Genomic DNA, 20716 nt, shown 5'->3' on the forward strand with positions numbered 1-20716 from the left:
ACTTGGGAATAGTGATTCCTAACAGTACTGGGGATTAATCGTGTCCTTCAATCACCGCCACCAAGTTACAAGAACTTTGTGATGAACTACAATATGCAGTAACATGAACAAGGAGTTACCTGAACTCTTTGGCATGCTAAAAGCTGTCGAGATTGAGATCAAGAAAGAGCACCAAGTGTTGATGGTCAACAAGACCACCAGCTTCAAGAAACAGGCAAGTCTAAGGGAAAATTCAAGAAGGGTGGCAAGAAAGCTGCCACGCCTCCTATGAAACCTAAGAACGGCCCTAAGCCCGATGCCGAGTGCTATTACCGCAAGGAGAAGGGACACCGGAAGCGTAATTGCTCCAAGTATTTGGCGGATCTGAAGAGCGGCCTTGTCAAGAAGAAGAAAGAAGGTATATCTGATATACATGTTATAGATGTTTATCTCACTATTTCTCGTTCTAGTACCTGGGTATTTGATACTGGTTCGGTTGCTCATATTTGTAACTCGAAACAGGAACTAAAGAATAAACGACAACTCGCTGAAAGATGAAGGGACGATGCGCGTTGGAAACGGATCCAAGGTCAATGTGATCGCAATCGGCACACTTCCTCTACATCTACCTTCGGGATTAGTTTTAAGCCTAAATAATTGTTATTATGTACCTGCGTTGAGCATGAACATTATATCTCGGATCTTGTTTAATGCAAGACGGTTATTCATTCAAGTCTGAGAATAATGGTTGTTCTATTTTATGAATAATATCTTTTATGGTCGAGCACCACAAAAGAATGGCTTATTTCTATTAGATCTCGATAGTAGTGATACGCATATACATAACATTGATGCTAAGCGAATTAAATTGAATGATAATTCTACTTATATGTGGCACTCGTCGTCTTGGTCATATTGGAGTGAAACGCATGAAGAAACTCCATACCGATGGATTACTTGAATCACTTGACTTTGAGTCACTTGATAGATGCGAAGCATGTCTAATGGGAAAAATGACTAAGACTCCATTTTCTGGTATGATGGAGCGAGCTACTGACTTATTGGAAATCATACATACCGATGTGTGCGGACCAATGAGTGTAGCATCGCGCGGTGGTTATCGTTATATTCTAACCTTCACAGATGATCTGAGTAGATATGGGTATATCTATTTCATGAAACATAAATCCGAAACTTTTGAGAAGTTTAAGGAATTCCAAAGTGAAGTAGAAAATCAACGTAACAAGAAGATTAAATTTCTACGATCTGATCGCGGAGGTGAATATCTGAGTTATGAGTTTGGCATGCATTTAAAGAAATGCGGAATACTTTCACAATTGACACCGCCGGGAACACCACAACGAAACGGTGTGTCCGAACGTCGTAATCGAACTCTCTTAGATATGGTTCGTTCTATGATGTCTCTTACTCGATTTGCCGTTATCATTTTGGAGTTATGCATTAGAGACAGCCGCATTCACTTTAAATAGAGCACCATCAAAATCCGTAGAAACGACACCGTATGAATTATGGTTTAATAAGAAACCTAAGTCTGTCGTTCCTTAAAGTTTGGGGTTGCGAAGCCTATGTAAAAAAGTTACAACCGGACAAGCTAGAACCCAAAGCGGAGAAATGCGTCTTCATAGGATACCCTAAGGAAACTATAGGGTACACTTTCTATCACAGATCCGAAGGCAAAATCTTTGTTGCTAAGAACGGAACCTTTCTTGAGAAAGAATTTCTCACTAAAGAGGTGACTGGAAGAAAAGTAGAACTCGATGAGATTAATGAATCTATACTCGTTGATCAGAGTAGCGCAAGCATCGGAAGTTGTACCTGTACCGCCTACACCGGCAACATGAGGAAGCTAATGATAATGATCATGAAACTTCGAACGAGGAAACCATCGAACCTCGCAGATCGACAAGGGAACGTGCCACTCCCGATTGGTATGATCCTTGTCTAAATGTCATGATTGTGGATAACAATGATGAGGACCCCGCGACGTATGAAGAAGCGATGATGAGCCCAGATTCCAACAAATGGCAAGAAGCCATGAAATCCGAAATGGGATCCATGTATGATAACAAAGTATGGACTTTGGTAGACTTACCTGATAGCCGAAAGGCTGTCGAGAATAAATGGATCTTCAAGAGAAAAACAGATGCTGATGGTAATATTACTGTCTATAAAGCTCGACTTGTCGCAAACGGTTTCCGACAAATTCAAGGAGTTGACTATGATGAGACTTTCTCACCCGTAGCGAAGCTAAAATCTGTGAGGATTTTGTTAGCAATAGCTGCATTTTTCGATTATGAGATTTGGCAGTATGGATGTCAAAACGGCGTTCCTTAATGGAGACATTGAGGAAGAGTTGTATATGGTACAACCCAAAGGTTTTGTCGATCCTAAAAATGCCGACAAAGTATGCAAACTTCAGCGTTCAATCTATGGACCGAAGCAAGCATCAAGAAGTTGGAACCGACGCTTTGATAAGGTGATCAAAGACTTCGGGTTTATACAATGGTCATGGAGAGGCCTGTATTTACAAGAAAGTGAGTGGGAGCTCAGTAGCATTCCCGATATTATATGTAGATGACATATTATTGATCGGGAATGATATAGAACTATTAAGCAAGTGTAAAAGGTTATTTGAATAATAGTTTTTCAATGAAAGACCTTGGTGAAGCATCGTATATATTAGGCATCAAGATTTATAGAGATAGATCAAGACGCCTAATAGGGCTATCGCAGAGTACATACTCGGACAAGATTCTAAAGAAGTTTAGAATGGACAAAAGTAAGAAAGGGTTTTTACCTATGTTACTAGTGCAAGGTCTTGAGTAAGACTCAAGGACCGGCTACGGCAGAAGAAAGAGAAAGGATGAATCAGATCCCCTATGCTTCGGCGATAGGGCTCTATTATGTATGCCATGCTATGTACAAGACCGGATATAGCGCATGCCGTTAGTTTGACTAGCAGATATCAAAGTGATCCAGGAATGGAGCACTGGACAGCGGTCAAGAATATCCTCGAAGTACTTAAAAAGAACTAAGGATATGTTTCTTTGTTATGGAGGTGACCAAGAGCTCGTTGTAACAAGTTACACCGATGCAAGTTGGAACACCGATCCCGATGACTCTAAGTCACAGTCCGGGTACGTGTTTATATTGAATGGTGCTGCAGTAGTCTGGGCAAGCTCGAAGCAAGTGCACGGTGGCGAAGTCTTCAACGGAATCGGAGTACATAGCGGCTTCGGAGGCTTCATCGAAGCGGTATGGATGAAGAGGTTCATTGTAGAGCTCGGTGTGGTTCCTAGTGCATTGGACCCATTAATCATTTACTCGTGATAACATGGGTGCCATCGCCAATGCACAAGAGCCAAGGTCACACAAGAGGCTCGAAGCATATCAAGCTGCGTTACCACTCGATTCGCGAGTACATCGAAGATGGAGAAGTAAAGATTTGCAAAGTACACACCGATCCGAATGTAGCAGATCCGTTGACTAAAGCTCTCCCTAGGGCAAAGCATGACCAACACCGGAATGCCATGGGTGTTAGGTATATTACAATGTAATCTAGATTATTGACTCTAGTGCAAGTGGGAGACTCGAAGGAGATATGCCCTAGAGGCAATAATAAAGTGGTTATTATTTATATCTTTATGTTTATGATAAATGTTTATATGTCATGCTATAATTGTATTAACCGAAACATTAGTACATGTGTGATATGTAGACAAACAAGAAGTCCCTAGTATGCCTCTTAAACTAGCTTGTTGATTAATGGATGATTAGTTTCATAATCATGAACATTGGATGTTATTAATAACAAGGTTATGTCATTGTATGAATGATATAATGGACACACCCAATTAAGCGTAGCATAAGATCTCGTCATTAAGTTATTTGCTATAAGCTTTCGATACATAGTTACCTAGTCCTTATGACCATGAGATCATGTAAATCACTTATACCGGAAAGGTACTTTGATTACACCAAACACCACTCGCGTAAATGGGTGGCTATAAAGGTGGGATTAAGTATCCGGAAAGTATGAGTTGAGGCATATGGATCAACAAGTGGGATTTGTCCATCCCGATGACGGATAGATATACTCTGGGCCCTCTCGGTGGAATGTCGTCTAATGTCTTGCAAGCATATGAATAAGTTCATAAGAGACCACATACCACGGTACGAGTAAAGAGTACTTGTCAGGAGACGAGGTTGAACAAGGTATAGAGTGATACCGAAGATCAAACCTCGGACAAGTAAAATATCGCGAGACAAAGGGAATTGGTATTGTATGTGAATGGTTCATTCGATCACTAAAGTCATCGTTGAATATGTAGGAGCCATTATGGATCTCCAGATCCCGCTATTGGTTATTGGTCGGAGTGAGTACTCAACCATGTCCGCGTAGTTCACGAACCGTAGGGTGACACACTTAAAGTTGGATGTTGAAATGGTAGTATTTGAATATGGAATGGAGTTCGAATATTTGTTCGGAGTCCCGGATGAGATCCCGGACATCACGAGGAGTTCCGGAATGGTCCGGAGAATAAGATTCATATATAGGATGTCATTTTATGTGAATAAAAATGTCGCGGAAGGTTCTATGGAAGGTTCTAGAAGGTTCTAGAAAAGTCCGGAAGAAACCACCAAGGAAGGTGGAGTCCACATGGGACTCCACCTCCATGGCCGGCCAACCCTAGTGGGGGAGGAGTCCCAAGTGGACTCCCCTTAGGGGGCCGGCCACCCCCCACATGGGAGGTGGAACTCCCACCTTGGTGGGAGTCCTAGCTTGGCTAGGTTTCCCCCCTCCTATGGAAGGTTTTTGGTTCGGGTCTTATTCGAAGACTTGGACACCACCTCTTGGGGTTCCACCTATATAATGAGGGCCAAGGGGAGGGGGCCGGCCACCTCAAACACCACCAAGGTGGCCGCACCCCTATAGTGGCCGGCGCCCCCTCTCCCCAAACCCTAGCCGCCCCGCTCCTCCACTTCCCGCACGCTTAGCGAAGCTCCGCCGGACTTCTCCACCACCACCGACACCACGCCGTCGTGCTGTCGGATTCAAGAGGAGCTACTACTTCCGCTGCCCGCTGGAACGGGGAGGTGGACGTCGTCTTCATCAACAACCGAACGTGTGACCGAGTACGGAGGTGCTGCCCGTTCGTGGCGCCGGAACCGATCGTGATCAAGATCTTCTACGCGCTTTGCAAGCGGCAAGTGAACGTCTACCGCAGCAACAAGAGCCTCATCTTGTAGGCTTTGGAATCTCTTCAAGGGTGAGACTCGATACCCCCTCGTTGCTACCGTCTTCTAGACTGCATCTTGGCTTGGATTGCGTGTTCGCGGTAGGAAAATTTTTGTTTTCTATGCAACGTTATCCTACAGGTCATATTGGAGTGAAACGCATGAAGAAACTCCATACCGATGGATTACTTGAATCACTTGACTTTGAGTCACTTGATAGATGCGAAGCATGTCTAATGGAAAAAATGACTAAGACTCCATTCTCTGGTATTATGGAGCGAGCTACAGACTTATTGGAAATCATACATACCGATGTGTGCGGACCAATGAGTGTAGCCTCGCGCGGTGGTTATCGTTATGTTCTAACCTTCACAGATGATTTGAGTAGATATGGGTATATCTATTTCATGAAACATAAATCCGAAACTTTCGAGAAGTTTAAGGAATTCCAAAGTGAAGTAGAAAATCAACGTAACAAGAAGATTAAATTTCTACGATCTGATCGCGGAGGTTAATATCTGAGTTATGAGTTTGGCATGCATTTAAAGAAATGCGGAATACTTTCACAATTGACACCGCCGGGAACACCTCAACGAAACGGTGTGTCCGAACGTCGTAATCGAACTCTCTTAGATATGATTCGTTCTATGATGTCTCTTACTGAGTTACCTTTATCATTTTGGAGTTATGCATTAGAGACAGCCGCATTCACTTTAAATAGAGCACCATCAAAATCCGTTGAAACGACACCATATGAATTATGGTTTAATAAGAAACCTAAGCTGTCGTTCCTTAAAGTTTGGGGTTGCGAAGCCTATGTAAAAAAGTTACAACTGGACAAGCTAGAACCCAAAGCGGAGAAATGAATCTTCATAGGATACCCTAAGAAAACTATAGGGTACACTTTCTATCACAGATCCGAAGGCAAAATCTTTGTTGCTAAGAACGGAATCTTTCTTGAGAAAGAATTTCTCACTAAAGAAGTGACTGGAAGAAAAGTAGAACTTGATGAGATTGATGAATCTTCACTTGTTGATCAGAGTAGCGCAGTACCGGAAGTCGTTCATGTGCCGCCTACACCGGCAACAGAGGAAGCTAATGATAATGATCATGAAACTTCGAATGAGATAGCTACTGAACCTCGCAGATCGACAAGGGAACGTGCCACTCCCGATTGGTATGATCCTTGTCTAAATGTCATGATTGTGGACAACAATGATGAAGACCCTGCGACGTATGAAGAAGCGATGATGAGCCCAGATTCCAACAAATGGCAAGAAGCCATGAAATCCGAAATGGGATCCGTGTATGATAACAAAGTATGGACTTTGGTAGACTTACCTGATAGCCGCAAGGCTGTCGAGAATAAATGGATCTTCAAGAGAAAAACAGATGTTGATGGTAATATTACTGTCTATAAAGCTCGACTTGTCGCAAAGGGTTTTCCGACAAATTCAAGGTGTTGACTACGATGAGACTTTCTCACCTGTAGCGAAGCTAAAATCTGTGAGGATTTTGTTAGCAATAGCTGCATTTTTCGATTATGAGATTTGCGGATGGATGTAAAACGGCGTTCCTTAATGGAGACATTGAGGAAGAATTGTATATGGTACAACCCAAAGGTTTTGTCGATCCTAAAAATGTCGACAAAGTATGCAAACTTCAGCGTTCAATTTATGGACCGAAGCAAGCATCGAGAAGTTGGAACCGATGCGTTGATAAGGTGATCAAAGACTTCGGGTTTATACGAGTGTCATGGAGAGGCTCGTATTTACAAGAAAGTGAGTGGGAGCTCAGTAGCGTTCCTCGATATTATATGTAGATGACATATTATTGATTGGGAATGATATAGAACTATTAAGCAGTGTAAAAGGTTATTTGAATAATAGTTTTTCAATGAAAGACCTTGGTGAAGCATCGTATATATTAGGCATTAAGATTTATAGAGATAGATCAAGACGCCTAATAGGGTTATCACAGAGTACATACCTGGACAAGATTGAAAAGAAGTTTAGAATGGACGAAAGTAAGAAAGGATTCTTACCTATGTTACCAGGCAAGGTCTTGAGTAAGACTCAAGGACCGGCTACGGCAGAAGAAAGAGAAAAGATGAGTCAGATCCCCTATGCCTCGGCAGTAGGCTCTATCATGTATGCCATGCTATGTACTAGACCGGATATAGCACATGCTGTTAGTTTGACTAGCGAGATATCAAAGTGATCCAGGAATGGAACACTGGACAGCGGTCAAGAATATCCTGAAGTACTTGAAAAGAACTAAGGATATGTTTCTTTGTTATGGAGGTGACCAAGAGCTCGTTTTAACAAGTTACACCGATGCAAGTTGGAACACTGATCCTGATGACTCTAAGTCACAGTCTGGGTACGTGTTTATATTGAATGGTGCTGCAGTAAGCTGGGCAAGCTCGAAGCAGTGCACGGTGGCGAAGTCTTCAACAGAATCGGAGTACATAGCGGCTTCGGAGGCTTCATCGAAGCGGTATGGATGAAGAGGTTCATTGTAGAGCTCGGTGTGGTTCCTAGTGCATTGGACCCACTAGTCATCTACTCGTGACAACATGGGTGCCATCGCCAATGCACAAGAACCAAGGTCACACAAGAGGCTGGAGCATATCAAGCTGCGTTATCATTCGATTCGCGAGTACATCGAAGATGGAGAAGTAAAGATTTGCAAAGTACACACTGATCTGAATGTAGCAGATCCGTTGACTAAAGCTCTCCCTAGGGCAAAGCATGACCAACACCAGAATGCCATGGGTGTTAGGTACCTTACAATGTAATCTAGATTATTGACTCTAGTGCAGTGGCGGAGCCACACTATGGCTGTGTAGTCATATGACTACACAGGTTTCCACTTACATAGGCACAAATCATGCAGAAAATTACGAAAAAATCATATAAATACATGTATTTGACTACACAACTATAAACTGACTACACAAGGCTAACGTCCTGGCTCCGCCACTGCTCTAGTGCAAGTGGGAGACTGTTGGAGATATGCCCAAGAGGCAATAATAAAAGTGGTTATTATATATCTTTATGTTTATGATAAATGTTCATATACCATGCTATAATTGTATTAACCGAAACATTGATACATGTGTGTTATGTAAACAACAATGAGTCCCTAGTAAGCCTCTTAACTAGCTTGTTGATTCAGAGATGATTAGTTTCATAATCATGAACATTGGATGTTATTAATAACAAGGTTATATCATTATATGAATGATGTAATGGACACACCCAATTAAGCGTAGCATAAGATCACGTCATTAAGTTTTTTGCTATAAGCTTTCGATACATAGTTACCTAGTCCTTTCGACCATGAGATCATGTAAATCACTTATACCGGAAAGGTACTTTGATTACATCAAACGCCACTGCGTAAATGGGTGGTTATAAAGGTGGGATTAAGTATCCGGAAAGTATGAGTTGAGGCATATGGATCAACAGTGGGATTTGTCCATCCCGATGACGGATAGATATACTCTGGGCCCTCTCGATGGAATGTCGTCTAATGTCTTTCAAGCATATGAATAAGTTAATAAGAGACCACATACCACGGTACGAGTAAAGAGTACTTGTCAGGAGACGAGGTTGAACAAGGTATAGAGTGATACCGATGATCAAACCTCGGACAAGTAAAATATCGCGTGACAAAGGGAATTGGTATCGTATGTGAATGGTTCATTCGATCACTAAGTCATCGTTGAATGTGTGGGAGCCATTATGGATCTCCAGATCCCGCTATTGGTTATTGGTCGGAGAGAGTTCTCACCCATGTCCACATAGTTCACGAACCGTAGGGTGACACACTTAAGGTTTGATGTTGTAATAGTAGAACTTGAATATGGAATGGAGTTCAAAGTATTGTTCGAAGTCTCGGATGGGATCCCGGACATCACGAGGAGTTCCGGAATGGTCCGGAGAATAAGATTCATATATAGGAAGTCATATTCCAAGTTTGGAAATGATCCGGTGTATTTATGGAAGGTTCTAGAAAAGTCCGGAAGAAATCACTTTGGAAGGCGGAGTCCCGGAGGGACTCCACCACCCATGGCCGGCCAACCCTAGGGGGTGGAGTCCCGAGTGGACTCCACCTAAGGTGGCCGGCCACCCCTCCCAAGGAAAGGTGGGAGTCCCACCTCAAGTGGGAATCCCACCTTGGGTAGGTTTCATGTCATATGGAAGGTTTTGGTTTGGGGTCTTATTCGAAGACTTGTAGACCAACTCTTGGGTGTTCCACCTATATAATGAGGAGCAAGGGGAGGGGCCGGCCACACCAAAGCCATTGTGGCCGCACCCCTCATAGTGGCCGGCCACCTCCCCCTCTCCCAAACCCTAGCCGCCCCACCTCCTCCACCTCTCCCGCAACGCTTAGCGAAGCTCTGCCGGAGTTCTCCATCGCCACCGCCACCATGCCGTCGTGCTGCCGGATTCAAGGAGGAGCTACTAGTTCCGCTGCCCGCTGGAACGGGGAGAAGGACGTCGTCTTCATCAACACCGAACGTGTGATCGAGTACGGAGGTGCTGCCCGATTGTGGCACCGTCAAGATCTTCTACGCGCTTTTGAAAGCGGCAAGTGATCGTCTACCGCAGCAACAAGAGCCTCATCTTGTAGGCTTTGGAAATCTTCAAGGGTGAGTCTTGATCATCTCCTCATTGCTCCCATCTTCTAGATTGCATCTTGGCTTGGTTTGCGTTCTCGCGGTAGGAAATTTTTTGTTTTCTATGCAACGTATCCCTACAAGTATATATATGTGGATATATTCGATAAGGAAGAAATTTGAAACATTTGAATGGATTCAAATAAATTTCAGCATGAAGTGGAAATCATCATAATAGAAAAGTCAAATATCTATGATTGGATCATGGTGGAAATATTTGAATTATGAGTTTTAGCGAACATCTAAGGGAGTTATGAATTTTTCTACAACTCAGGTTTCTTGGAGTATCATAGTGATGATGAAGTATCCAAGAGACGTATCCAAACCTTGTTGGGTCAATGATGAGATAAAAATATTGATGCCATTATATTTTTGTGGATTATGCTTTAGTGACTACTGCTTTTACACTGAATAGAGCATCATCATGATCCGTTGAAATGACACCATACGAGCTATGGCGTGGGTATGAACCCTAATAGTCATTTCTTAAATTTTTGGTATGCATAGCATATGTAAATAAGTTTACAACCAATATCGGATGAATGTCTTTGTTGCTATCCCATAATTGGGAATTCTTCCCACTATGAAGTAAAAGACAAAAGTGTTTGTTAATGTTACTTGCTTATTTCCAAGAAATTGTTTTCTAGCGAAGTATTTGAGTGGGAGGACAATAGAATTTGATAAGGCTTATGAACCTGAGCATAATGATCAGAGTAGCGCAGCATCGGAATTGGTTCCGGAAGCGGCCACGACGATCATGGCTCCCATGACTAGAAAGTGTTTTAGCCATGGAGATCGAAGTACATATTGAATACTTTGTGATCAAATAAATGATTTGTGGACAAAGGATTGATTTTGGACAATGATAAACCAACTACAAACAAAGAAGTTATGATGGGCCCTGACTCCGTTAAAATGGCTATACGCCATGAAATCCAAGATAGATGAATACTTTTTGAAAGTAAATGGATCTATAAAATTGATGGACTTGGATGAAATATCCTTGAAGAAGCTCGACTTGTCGAAAAGTTGTTTACGACAAAGTTCAAAGAGTTGACTACGATAAGATTAGATCTTCCGTAGCAATGCTTATAGTCTATGTGGATTATTCTAGTAATCACTACATATTTCTTTTATGAGATATGCTAGTAGGATGGCAAAATACATTACTTATCAGAAGTGCGTATTAAAGGTGTATACAAGATACAACCAAGAGTTTTGCTGGTCCGTGGAATACTAAGATAGGTATACAAACTTCAATTGGATGAAGTGAGTATCACGGAGTTGGAATCTTCACCGGATGAAATAGTCAAAGAGTTTTTTTTTTGATTTCATCAGAAACGATGAAGATGCTTGCATTTGCAAGAAATTAAGTGGGAGCGCTGAGACATATTTATAATACTTATGTAGATGACATATAGTTGGTTATAAATGATGTAATTATATACTTGATTAAAATATTTCATTGAGAAATTAACTTCAATGAAAGGATATGGACTGAAACAAATTTAGTGTCAAGATCTATGAAGATAGATTGAAACGCATAATAAGTTTAAGTCAAAGTACATAGAATGGATATTGAAGTAGTTCAATATAGAAATATTAAGAAAATGTTCTTGTCATGTGAAAGTTTTGACAAGACTTGAGTATATCTGACACTCAATGAGTAAAAACACATGAGTGATTATAGATCACGAATAATATGTACACAATCAGATGTCCTGTGCTCTAAAAGTGTTATGAGCATGTACCAGAATGATTCATGTGATGATCATTGAAAAACAGTAAGAATATTCTTGAGTACTTAAGAAGAACCAAGGATATATATATATAGTTTTGTATGGAGAAATGACAAACAAATCGCTGTAAGGTGTTACACCGATATTTGTTTTGTCACATATAAAAATAAAATTTCAATCTCAAATTAGACTAAGTGTTGTTTAAAAGGTAGCACAATGAGCTAGAAGTTGTCTATGCTAGATTTAGAAGAGTTCTAAATATTGTGACGGATTCTACAAACGAAGGCAGAGTATGTCATTGTTTTGACAATGACTAAGGATGTTAAGTCAAGAGGTTCTTTGAGAACTTGGTGTAGTTCCGATAGTGTCAGAACTTTGAAGCTATATTGTGTATGACAATATTAGTGACATATTTCAGACCGCGGAATTAAGGTTCCACCAGAAGACCAAACATATTTAATGCCGACTCATTTAGAAAATGATTGATGCGTTGAGACGCAAATGAATTGCAAAATACATACGTTTCTGAGCATGTCAGATCCGTTGACTAAAACTTCTCCCGTGAGCAAAACATGATAAAGCACCAGAAGGCCAAGGTGTTATATCTTTACATATGTAAACTAGATTATTGACTCTAGTGCAAGTGGGAGACTGTTGGAGATATGCCCAAGAGGCAATAATAAAATAGTTATTATAATATATCTTTGTGTTTATGATAATGTTTACATACCATGCTATAATTGTATTAACCGAAACATTGATACATGTGTGTTATGTGAACAACAAGGAATCCCTTGTAAGCCTCTTAACTAGCTTGTTGATTAATAGATGATCATAGTTTCATGATCATGAACATTGGATGTTATTAATAACAAGGTTATGTCATTATGTGAATGATGTAATGGACACACCCAATTAAGCGTAGCATAAGATCACGTCATTAAGTTATTTGCTATAAGCTTTCGATACATAGTTACCTAGTCCTTTCGACCATGAGATCATGTAAATCCCTTATACCGGAAAGGTACTTTGATTACATCAAATGCCACTGCGTAAATGGGTGGTTATAAAGGTGGGATTAAGTATCCGGAAAGTATGAGTTGAGGCATATGGATCAACAGTGGGATTTGTCCATCCCGATGACGGATAGATATACTGCGGGCCCTCTCGGTGGAATGTCGTCTAATAGCTTGCAAGCATATGAATGGTTCATAAGAGACCACATACCACGGTACGAGTAAAGAGTACTTGTCATGAGACGAGGTTGAACAAGGTATAGAGATACCGATGATCAAACCTCGGACAAGTAAAATATCGCGTGACAAAGGGAATCGGTATCGTATGTGAATGGTTCATTCGATCACTAAAGTCATCGTTGAATATGTGGGAGCCATTATGGATCTCCAGATCCCGCTATTGGTTATTGGTCGGAGAGAGGTCTCAACCATGTCCACATAGTTCGCGAACCGTAGGGTGACGCACTTAAGGTTTGATGTCATTTAAGTAGATATGGAATATGGAATGGAGTTTGAAGCTTTGTTCGGAGTCTCGGATGGGATCCAGGACATCACGAGGAGTTCCGGAATGGTCCGGAGAATAAGATTCATATATAGGAAGTCACTTTCCAAGTTTGGAAATGATCCGGTGAATTTATGGAAGGTGGTTTCTAGAATTATCCGGAATAAATCACTATGGAAGGAGGAGTCCCGGAGGGACTCCACAAACCCTAACCAGCCAACCAAGTGGGAGGGTGGAGTCCATGGTGGACTCCACCTCCTTGGCCGGCCAAGTAAAGGGGGAAGGGGAGAGTCCCTGTCCCTCTAGGTTTCGTCCATAAGGCAATTTTTCTGTTGGGGTCTTATTCGAAGACTTTGGGCAAACCCTTGGGGTTCCACCTATATAATGAGGAGGAGAGGGAGGGGGCTGCCCATGGCTTGGCCGCACCACCCATGCCCCTTGAGGCCGGCGCCCATAGCCCCCTCTCCCAAACCCTAGCCGCCCCTCCTCCACCACCTCTCCCGCATACGCTTAGCGAAGCTCCGCCGGAGATCTCCATCGACACCGCCACCACGCCGTCGTGCTGCCGGGATTCCAAGGAGGATCTACTACTTCCGCTGCCCGCTGGAACGGGGAGAAGGACGTCATCTTCATCAACACCGAACGTGTGACCGAGTGATCGTCTACCGCAACAACGAGAGCCTCCTCTTGTAGGCTTTGGAAATCTTCAAGAGTTAGTCTCGTTCATCCCCTCGTTGCTCTCATCTTCTAGATTGCATCTTGGCTTGGATTGCGTTCTCGCGGTAGGAATTTTTTTCTTTTCTATACTACGAATCCCATCAGAGGCCAGGGTGGCCCACACCTGACCTAGGCGCGACCAGGGCCTGGGCCGCCTAGGGGTGGCTTGGACGCCCTGTGGCTCCTCTTCGACTCCCCTTCGGACTTCGTCTTCGTTACGGTAAAATATTTACTTCGGCTTTTGCTTCGTCCAATTCCGAGAATATTCCATGTACGACTTTTCTGAAACCAAAAAACAGCAGAAAATAGGGAACTGGCACTGTGGCATCTTGTCAATAGGTTAGCTCCGGAAAACGTATAAAAGTGCAACGAAGTGTAAGCAAAATGTAGTGGAATTGGTGTAAAACAAGCATGGAGCATCAAAAATTATAGATACGTTTGAAACGTATCACCATGCTGGTCGGGGGTCGCAGTGGCGCGGCTGCTCGATAGCGGTGTGGAGATTCTGTGTGGAGGGCGTGTTCACGGCGGTGGCGGCGCTTCCGCGCGGTCAGCGGCAGATGATGTGCGCAGGTGCCCAAATCGAATTGATGTGGGCCGGTCCCGATCTGGAGCAGGGGCGTGCGCTACCATGAGGCGGTGCGGCACCGTCTTAGAGCTGGGATCCTGGAGGGGTCGGGTAGTGTGGTTTCCTGGCCGCCTTGGGTGTAACATCCCAGGTTTTAGGACAAACACGGGGTAGAATTAGAAAGGGTTGTGCATTTCATCGCAAAACAGGAAAAATTTCCGCGTAAATGCATAGAACCTAGGTGGATTAATGTCTCACTCTCTCTCTCTCTTTCTCTCTCTCTCTCTCTCTCTCTCTCTCTCGCTTGGAACTAGGCTTTAGTCGTGGCGAGAGTGCGATAGATTTCAACGTGACCTCTTTGAAAATAAGGTTTGAGGAGAAGGAATTTGAATTGGAAAGTTTCAAATCTACCATTTGAATTTAAATTGGAAGTGCTTTTAGAAAAGCACTTGTTCAAAATACCATTTTGAATTTAAGTGAAAACAAAAAATTGGAATTAAAATATTAAAGAAGAATACAAATTAAACTATTTCAAACATTCACAGGTAAGGAAAAAACTTGAGCTTTATTGATATACAACACATATACATTCAAACAAAAGAATCAATAAATAAATTGAAAATTACAAGTTGACCACCGAAACAATGTAAACCTAGTCTAAACCTAACTAAAATCTTGATCTTCCACTTCTTGATCATTTTGATCTTGAACACCTCCAAGAATCAACAAACCAGGAAAACAAGAAGCCAAATGGCATTCCAAATTAACTCACCCTAGTGATAAACATCAGTTGGTCGACCTCATCCACATGACTAAGCCCCTCAAAACCAATCAGCTCACTCACCAGATGACCAACACACACAACTTTGTCAATAGAACATGTGTCGACCAGGGCAAGGTCCCTGCCTTGCCAAATAAGCAAGACCAAAGCACACAACAGTCAATCCATCGACAACACCAGTTCACCACCACGAACAGTCAATCCATCGACAACACCGGTACTGGAGCCCGCTGATAGAGATGCTCTAATCCAACCAATTTGTTGTCTTCTCATCACGGCTACGGTCCTCTTCCTAGGCTATTTGTAGTGATATGTGAAATTTTACTGACTAGCCAGCAGCGAGAGACAATAGACAACACAAGATAATAAACAAACTAATTAAAAGCCAAAGGGAAGCAATACAAAAGTAAGGAAATGGCCTAAGAGCAAGAGGCAAGCGTGGTCGCAGCAGCACTATAAACAGACTGAAGTTAGGACCAGCTACGCCTAACTTGAAGAAATTCAGCGCAACACAACGGTACTGGTAGTTCAACCTTGCACCAAAAGTGCAATAACGGATATATTAAAAAAAAAGTGCAATAACCAGCAAGTCACAAACAAGCACCATGGTTCTCTTCAAATTCACCAGTGATTCACTACCAACAACAAAAGCACTGCCTCCAACACAAACGATTCCCAGTCTACCGCCGTCAGCAAGCTCGGCAACAACAACAGTATGACTTATCAATTGTCATCATTTAAACGGATGATATAGACCTCCATGGTTCTCTTCTGATTACTCAACAGCTCAAAGAGGCAGATATCACCCATCTTCAAATCGTTGTCTTGTGCAAACTTTTTCCATCCAATGGAGAGCTTTTTATCGCCACGGGTGTCACCAAACCGGCAGTCCCATGTCACGTCGTGATACTGAAGATACACGTGAAGCCCCCCTGCAAGATATTCCTTAGCATAGTGGCTAGGGAATGTCTGTTTCCATATTTAAACAGAAGATTTAGTAGTATATAACAGAGTCAAGGAATCTACAGGCGGCTTAGATGGCATAATCTAACGGTTTACATGGCATAGTTGAATTAGAAACAATGGCCAAGATTAACATCATAACTTCCTAATAGCGTTTGCATTAATATTAGCAGTTCACACATGCGCCTACATGAAAAATAAGACATTAAGAAAATAGAACTCACCAGAAAGAAACTTGATTCAATGCTGGACTTTCTCATCACAGCAACAACGATAGGGATCTCAGAGTGTATAGATTCGACCTTCTGCTTCACCGCCTCCTGCTGAACCAAAGTAAGTTTGGTCTTATGTGTGGTAATGTAACCACCCTTTAACTGCTCCTTTTGAAAAGAAGATAGCTTGCTCTTCTTTTTGACAATGTAATTGGAACCATGCACATCATGTACTCCATATTCATCTTCAGACGAAAAAAATTCTTCTGTTCACAGAAAAGAGAACTACTAAATATAGGTACAAAAAGAAGGGAATGGTTTGCAAGTGAAGATGTATCTATTATCAAAAACTGAGACCAGATGATTCAGAGGAAATATTTATTGGGGCCATGTTGCCTTGACATGACTTGTCCATTTGGCGGGGCTGCATTATTTCCAGTTGTGGTGACTCCATTGGCAGCCCATTCACCGTGCTAGTAGATGGCTGCATTTCCATGGGTTGAAGAAGAACATGAGAAGTGTTCATGGATTCAACAGGTGATTGCATTTGGGCTGATTGGGGTTGAATATTAGAAGGGTTCAGTGTTTCAGTAGCATTTGTGTGACTTTCTTGAAGAGGAGCCAGAAAAGGATCCACAACAACTGTCAATGCATTCTCACAACCAAATTTATCAAAGATTATGACACTAAACTTGGAGTTTCCTTTGTATCTGAATACTATGGTGTCATACATCAGTAGACCAAAGGTTTGACTGAATTTGTTCCATCCAGCTGTAAGGACAAGCTTTTCTTGGTGCTTGGCAACTCCAATTATGTAACTGCAATTATTTTTTGTTTCAAGTGTGATCTCTCCTGGAATCTCGCCCTTGAAACGCTTAACAAATTCTTCTGGGATGATCTGGAGAAGCAACAAGTTCTTTGGCATGTTAGAATGGATTGTTTGTAAACAAGATTAAAAAGGTATTCACTATAATCAAAATGCATTTGCCTCTTTAATATATGACCATAACATACCAAGGAAATGCAAGAGGCATTCATAGGGAGAAGGGGAATGCCAAAAGCATGGTACCAACTTTGTGCAGACAAACGTAACTGAATATGCTACCATGCTGGACTCAATCCAAATGTCAAATTAACGGGAGAAATGACAAAAAGTTGAAAGGACTATATATAATTTCTGCTTTTCTGTAAAACATTATACAACTACAAATATTTTAACTCGAAAGGTAGAAAATCACTGGTCTTACGGAAAACAACAAAGTGTATGACTTAAAGGATTGATACTGTATTTGAATATAAAATTACCATCTTGTGTTGAAAATCGCCCATCATAAGCGTAGACAAATATTTTTTTTCATCATCCAAGTTCATATAGTGATATTCAAGATAGCCTTTGCATCTTTCAGAAGGCACAGCCATGCAAAACCTACAGTGCAAACACCATTTGAAGTGAAATTTGGTCCTGCAAGTGAAGTCATGAATAAAAAAAACTGGTATTTTACCCAATTTCATGTGCATCACTGCGCCTGTCTTGGACCTGAGTGATAAAAGGATCCAGAAGAACCGACAATGCTTTCTCTTGACCAAGCTTATCAAATATTATCACATTAAACTGAGAGTTTCCGTTGTATTTTAATATTACGGAATCACCCATTTGTAGATCATAGCTTTCAACGAATTGTCTCCAACCAACTGTAAAGACATGCTTTTGTTGGTTCCTGGCAACCACAATAGTGTGACTGTCACCCTTTCGGGTTTCTAGCTTGATCTCTGCTGGGATCTCGCCTTTGAAACGCCGCAGAAGTTCTTCTGGGATTATCCGCAGATTATAAAACAAAGTTTGAACGGATAAATTATGATCAAGATCCAAAGGTGTTATGACCGGCCTGGTGGCCCAACCGGCCAGGCCTAAGTTAGGGGCTTAGCCCAAGTTAGCAGATTAGGGTTTCGCAATTCTCTTATAAATACAAGTTGTAATAGACCATATCGATCAAGCAATAAACAGATCTTATAGATCGTTATTGCCGACTCCTTGAGGAGTCGGTCTTCCCTGCCCTAGCCGCCGCTCCTTCCCTTGCGCCGCCTTCCTCCAACCTCGCGACGCGGCCAGCCGCCGGCGCCGCCTTCCTCTCCCTCGTCTAGCACACTTCCATCCCTACAATCTACGTAACCGGCCTGGTAGGATCTCAGATCCTATCAATTTGGTATCAGAGACATCTACGATCATGTCTTCGGGCCAGATCACCGCCACCACCGCCGCCGCCTCCGAGACGCCGCCGGCTTCCTCCGCCGCGCAGCTGCCGCCGCCCTCCACGGGCGCCGCGGCGCCCCTGGCAGATGTCGCAGGCGCCGCCCCCCTCCTCTCGCAGCAAGAGCTCTCGACGGCCATCCGCGACCTCGCCACCGCCGTCCAAGGCATCCGCCTGTACCTGATCGGCACTCAGGGGATGACCCCGCCGCCGCTGCCGCCGGCCCTCAACGCCTACTCGGCCGCGCCGGCGTTTCCGCCCGTCCAGGGCGTGCCCGCCCCGCCCCCGACCTCGCCGCCCCCACCGCCGTGGTCGTCGTGGCAGCCGGCCCCCCGCGCCGGGCCCGCCTCGCTGCCCCCGGGCGTCCCCATCCGGCGGGTGTCGTTCCCGCCGTCGCCCTCGCGGCTCCCGGCGTGGGTGACCGCGACGGAGCCCCCGCCCGTCTACTCGTCCGCATCGGCGCCTCCTCCCGTCTACACGACCGCCGGGGACCCTCCGAGGCCCTCCTTTCCGGAGCCGGCATACTCGCGCTTGGCGGAGCCTTCCGCTGGACGCGCGGAGTACCAGGGCGCTGCCGGCCCAACCCCCCCACGCTACGCCAAGCTCGACTTCGCCACGTACGACGGCATCGAGGACCCCCTCAACTGGCTCAACCAATGCGAGCAGTTCTTCCGAGGGCAGCGCACCCTCGCCTCGGACCGGACTTGGCTCGCCTCGTACCACCTCCGCGGCGCCGCCCAGACATGGTATTACTCCCTCGAGCAGGATGAGGGCGGCAGGCCCCCATGGGACCGCTTCCGCGAGCTCTGCCTTCTACGCTTCGGTCCCCCGATTCGCGGCAGTCGCTTGGCGGAACTCGGGCGTTTGGCCTTCACCACCACGGTGCAGGACTTCGCCGACCGCTTCCAGGCCCTCGCATGCCATGCGCCCGGGGTGACGGGGCAGCAGCGCGCCGAGCTCTTCATTGGCGGACTGCCGGACCACATTCGCGTCGACGTGGAGATGCGGGATCCCCAGGACCTGCAGTCGGCCATGTACTACGCTCGCACCTTCGAGCAGCGCGCGCGGTCCATGCAGCAGGCCTTCCCGGCCAGCGATGTTCGGCCAGCCGACCGCCCTCCCCCGACACCACCAGGCCAGGCGCTCACGGCCGTGACTCATGCGGGGTACTCCGATCCAGCTGCGACGCGGCCTTTCCGTCGGCTGACCACGGCCGAACAGCTCGAGCGCCGTCGTAAAGGGTTATGCTTCAACTGCGACGAGCTCTATGTACCGGGCCACGTTTGTCCACGCCTGTTCTACTTGGAGACCGTAGACGACATTGCGGCTGATGTCGTCGCAGCTGGGCTGGCTGACGCGGCCGTCTCCCAGGCCGACACCGTTCCGGGATGAGTTCCACCAGCAGTTTCCAGCTATCCAGCTCGAGGACGAGCTGTTTGAGAAGGCGGGGAGAGATGTTATGACCGGCCTGGTGGCCCAACCGGCCAGGCCTAAGTTAGGGGCTTAGCCCAAGTTAGCAGATTAGGGTTTCGCAATTCTCTTATAAATACAAGTTGTAATAGACCATATCGATCAAGCAATAAACAGATCTTATAGATCGTTATTGCCGACTCCTTGAGGAGTCGGTCTTCCCTGCCCTAGCCGCCGCTCCTTCCCTTGCGCCGCCTTCCTCCAACCTCGCGACGCGGCCAGCCGCCGGCGCCGCCTTCCTCTCCCTCGTCTAGCACACTTCCATCCCTACAATCTACGTAACCGGCCTGGTAGGATCTCAGATCCTATCAAAAGGACACAAGTTATAATCAAAGTGTATCTTTGTCACGCTGATACCTGACTAGTATCTTAGAAAAAACAAGGAAACGCCTTTGGATCTTCCTTTTATCTGAGGAAAGAAAACTACGTGGAAATTTCGTGTAAACTAACTAATCTGATGTGCAAATGTGGCGTCTATTTGGACACGAAATTAACAAGACAAATTACCAGAAGGTTGCAAACACTCTACATAGAAAATATATCTGCCCATCAAGTAATTGACTACGATGCAGAA

The 20716-nt window shown here is 44.2% G+C and overlaps 1 protein-coding gene across 1 annotated transcript; it reads right to left on the reverse strand.

Moving 5' to 3' along the window:
* Positions 1–15879: 15879 nt before the first annotated feature.
* Positions 15880–18650, reverse strand: LOC124696793 (putative B3 domain-containing protein Os08g0325100). Its single transcript, XM_047229464.1, has 6 exons — positions 18590–18650; positions 17926–18232; positions 17729–17849; positions 16781–17321; positions 16436–16689; positions 15880–16217 (listed from the first exon to the last, which is right to left on the reverse strand). Exons 1-6 carry the CDS (start codon positions 18648–18650, stop codon positions 15972–15974), a joined length of 1530 nt encoding a protein of 509 aa, XP_047085420.1. The 3' UTR covers positions 15880–15971.
* Positions 18651–20716: the final 2066 nt, after the last annotated feature.

This window comes from Lolium rigidum, chromosome 3 (assembly GCF_022539505.1).
Source record: "Lolium rigidum isolate FL_2022 chromosome 3, APGP_CSIRO_Lrig_0.1, whole genome shotgun sequence".
Classification (NCBI taxonomy): Eukaryota; Viridiplantae; Streptophyta; class Magnoliopsida; order Poales; family Poaceae; genus Lolium; species Lolium rigidum.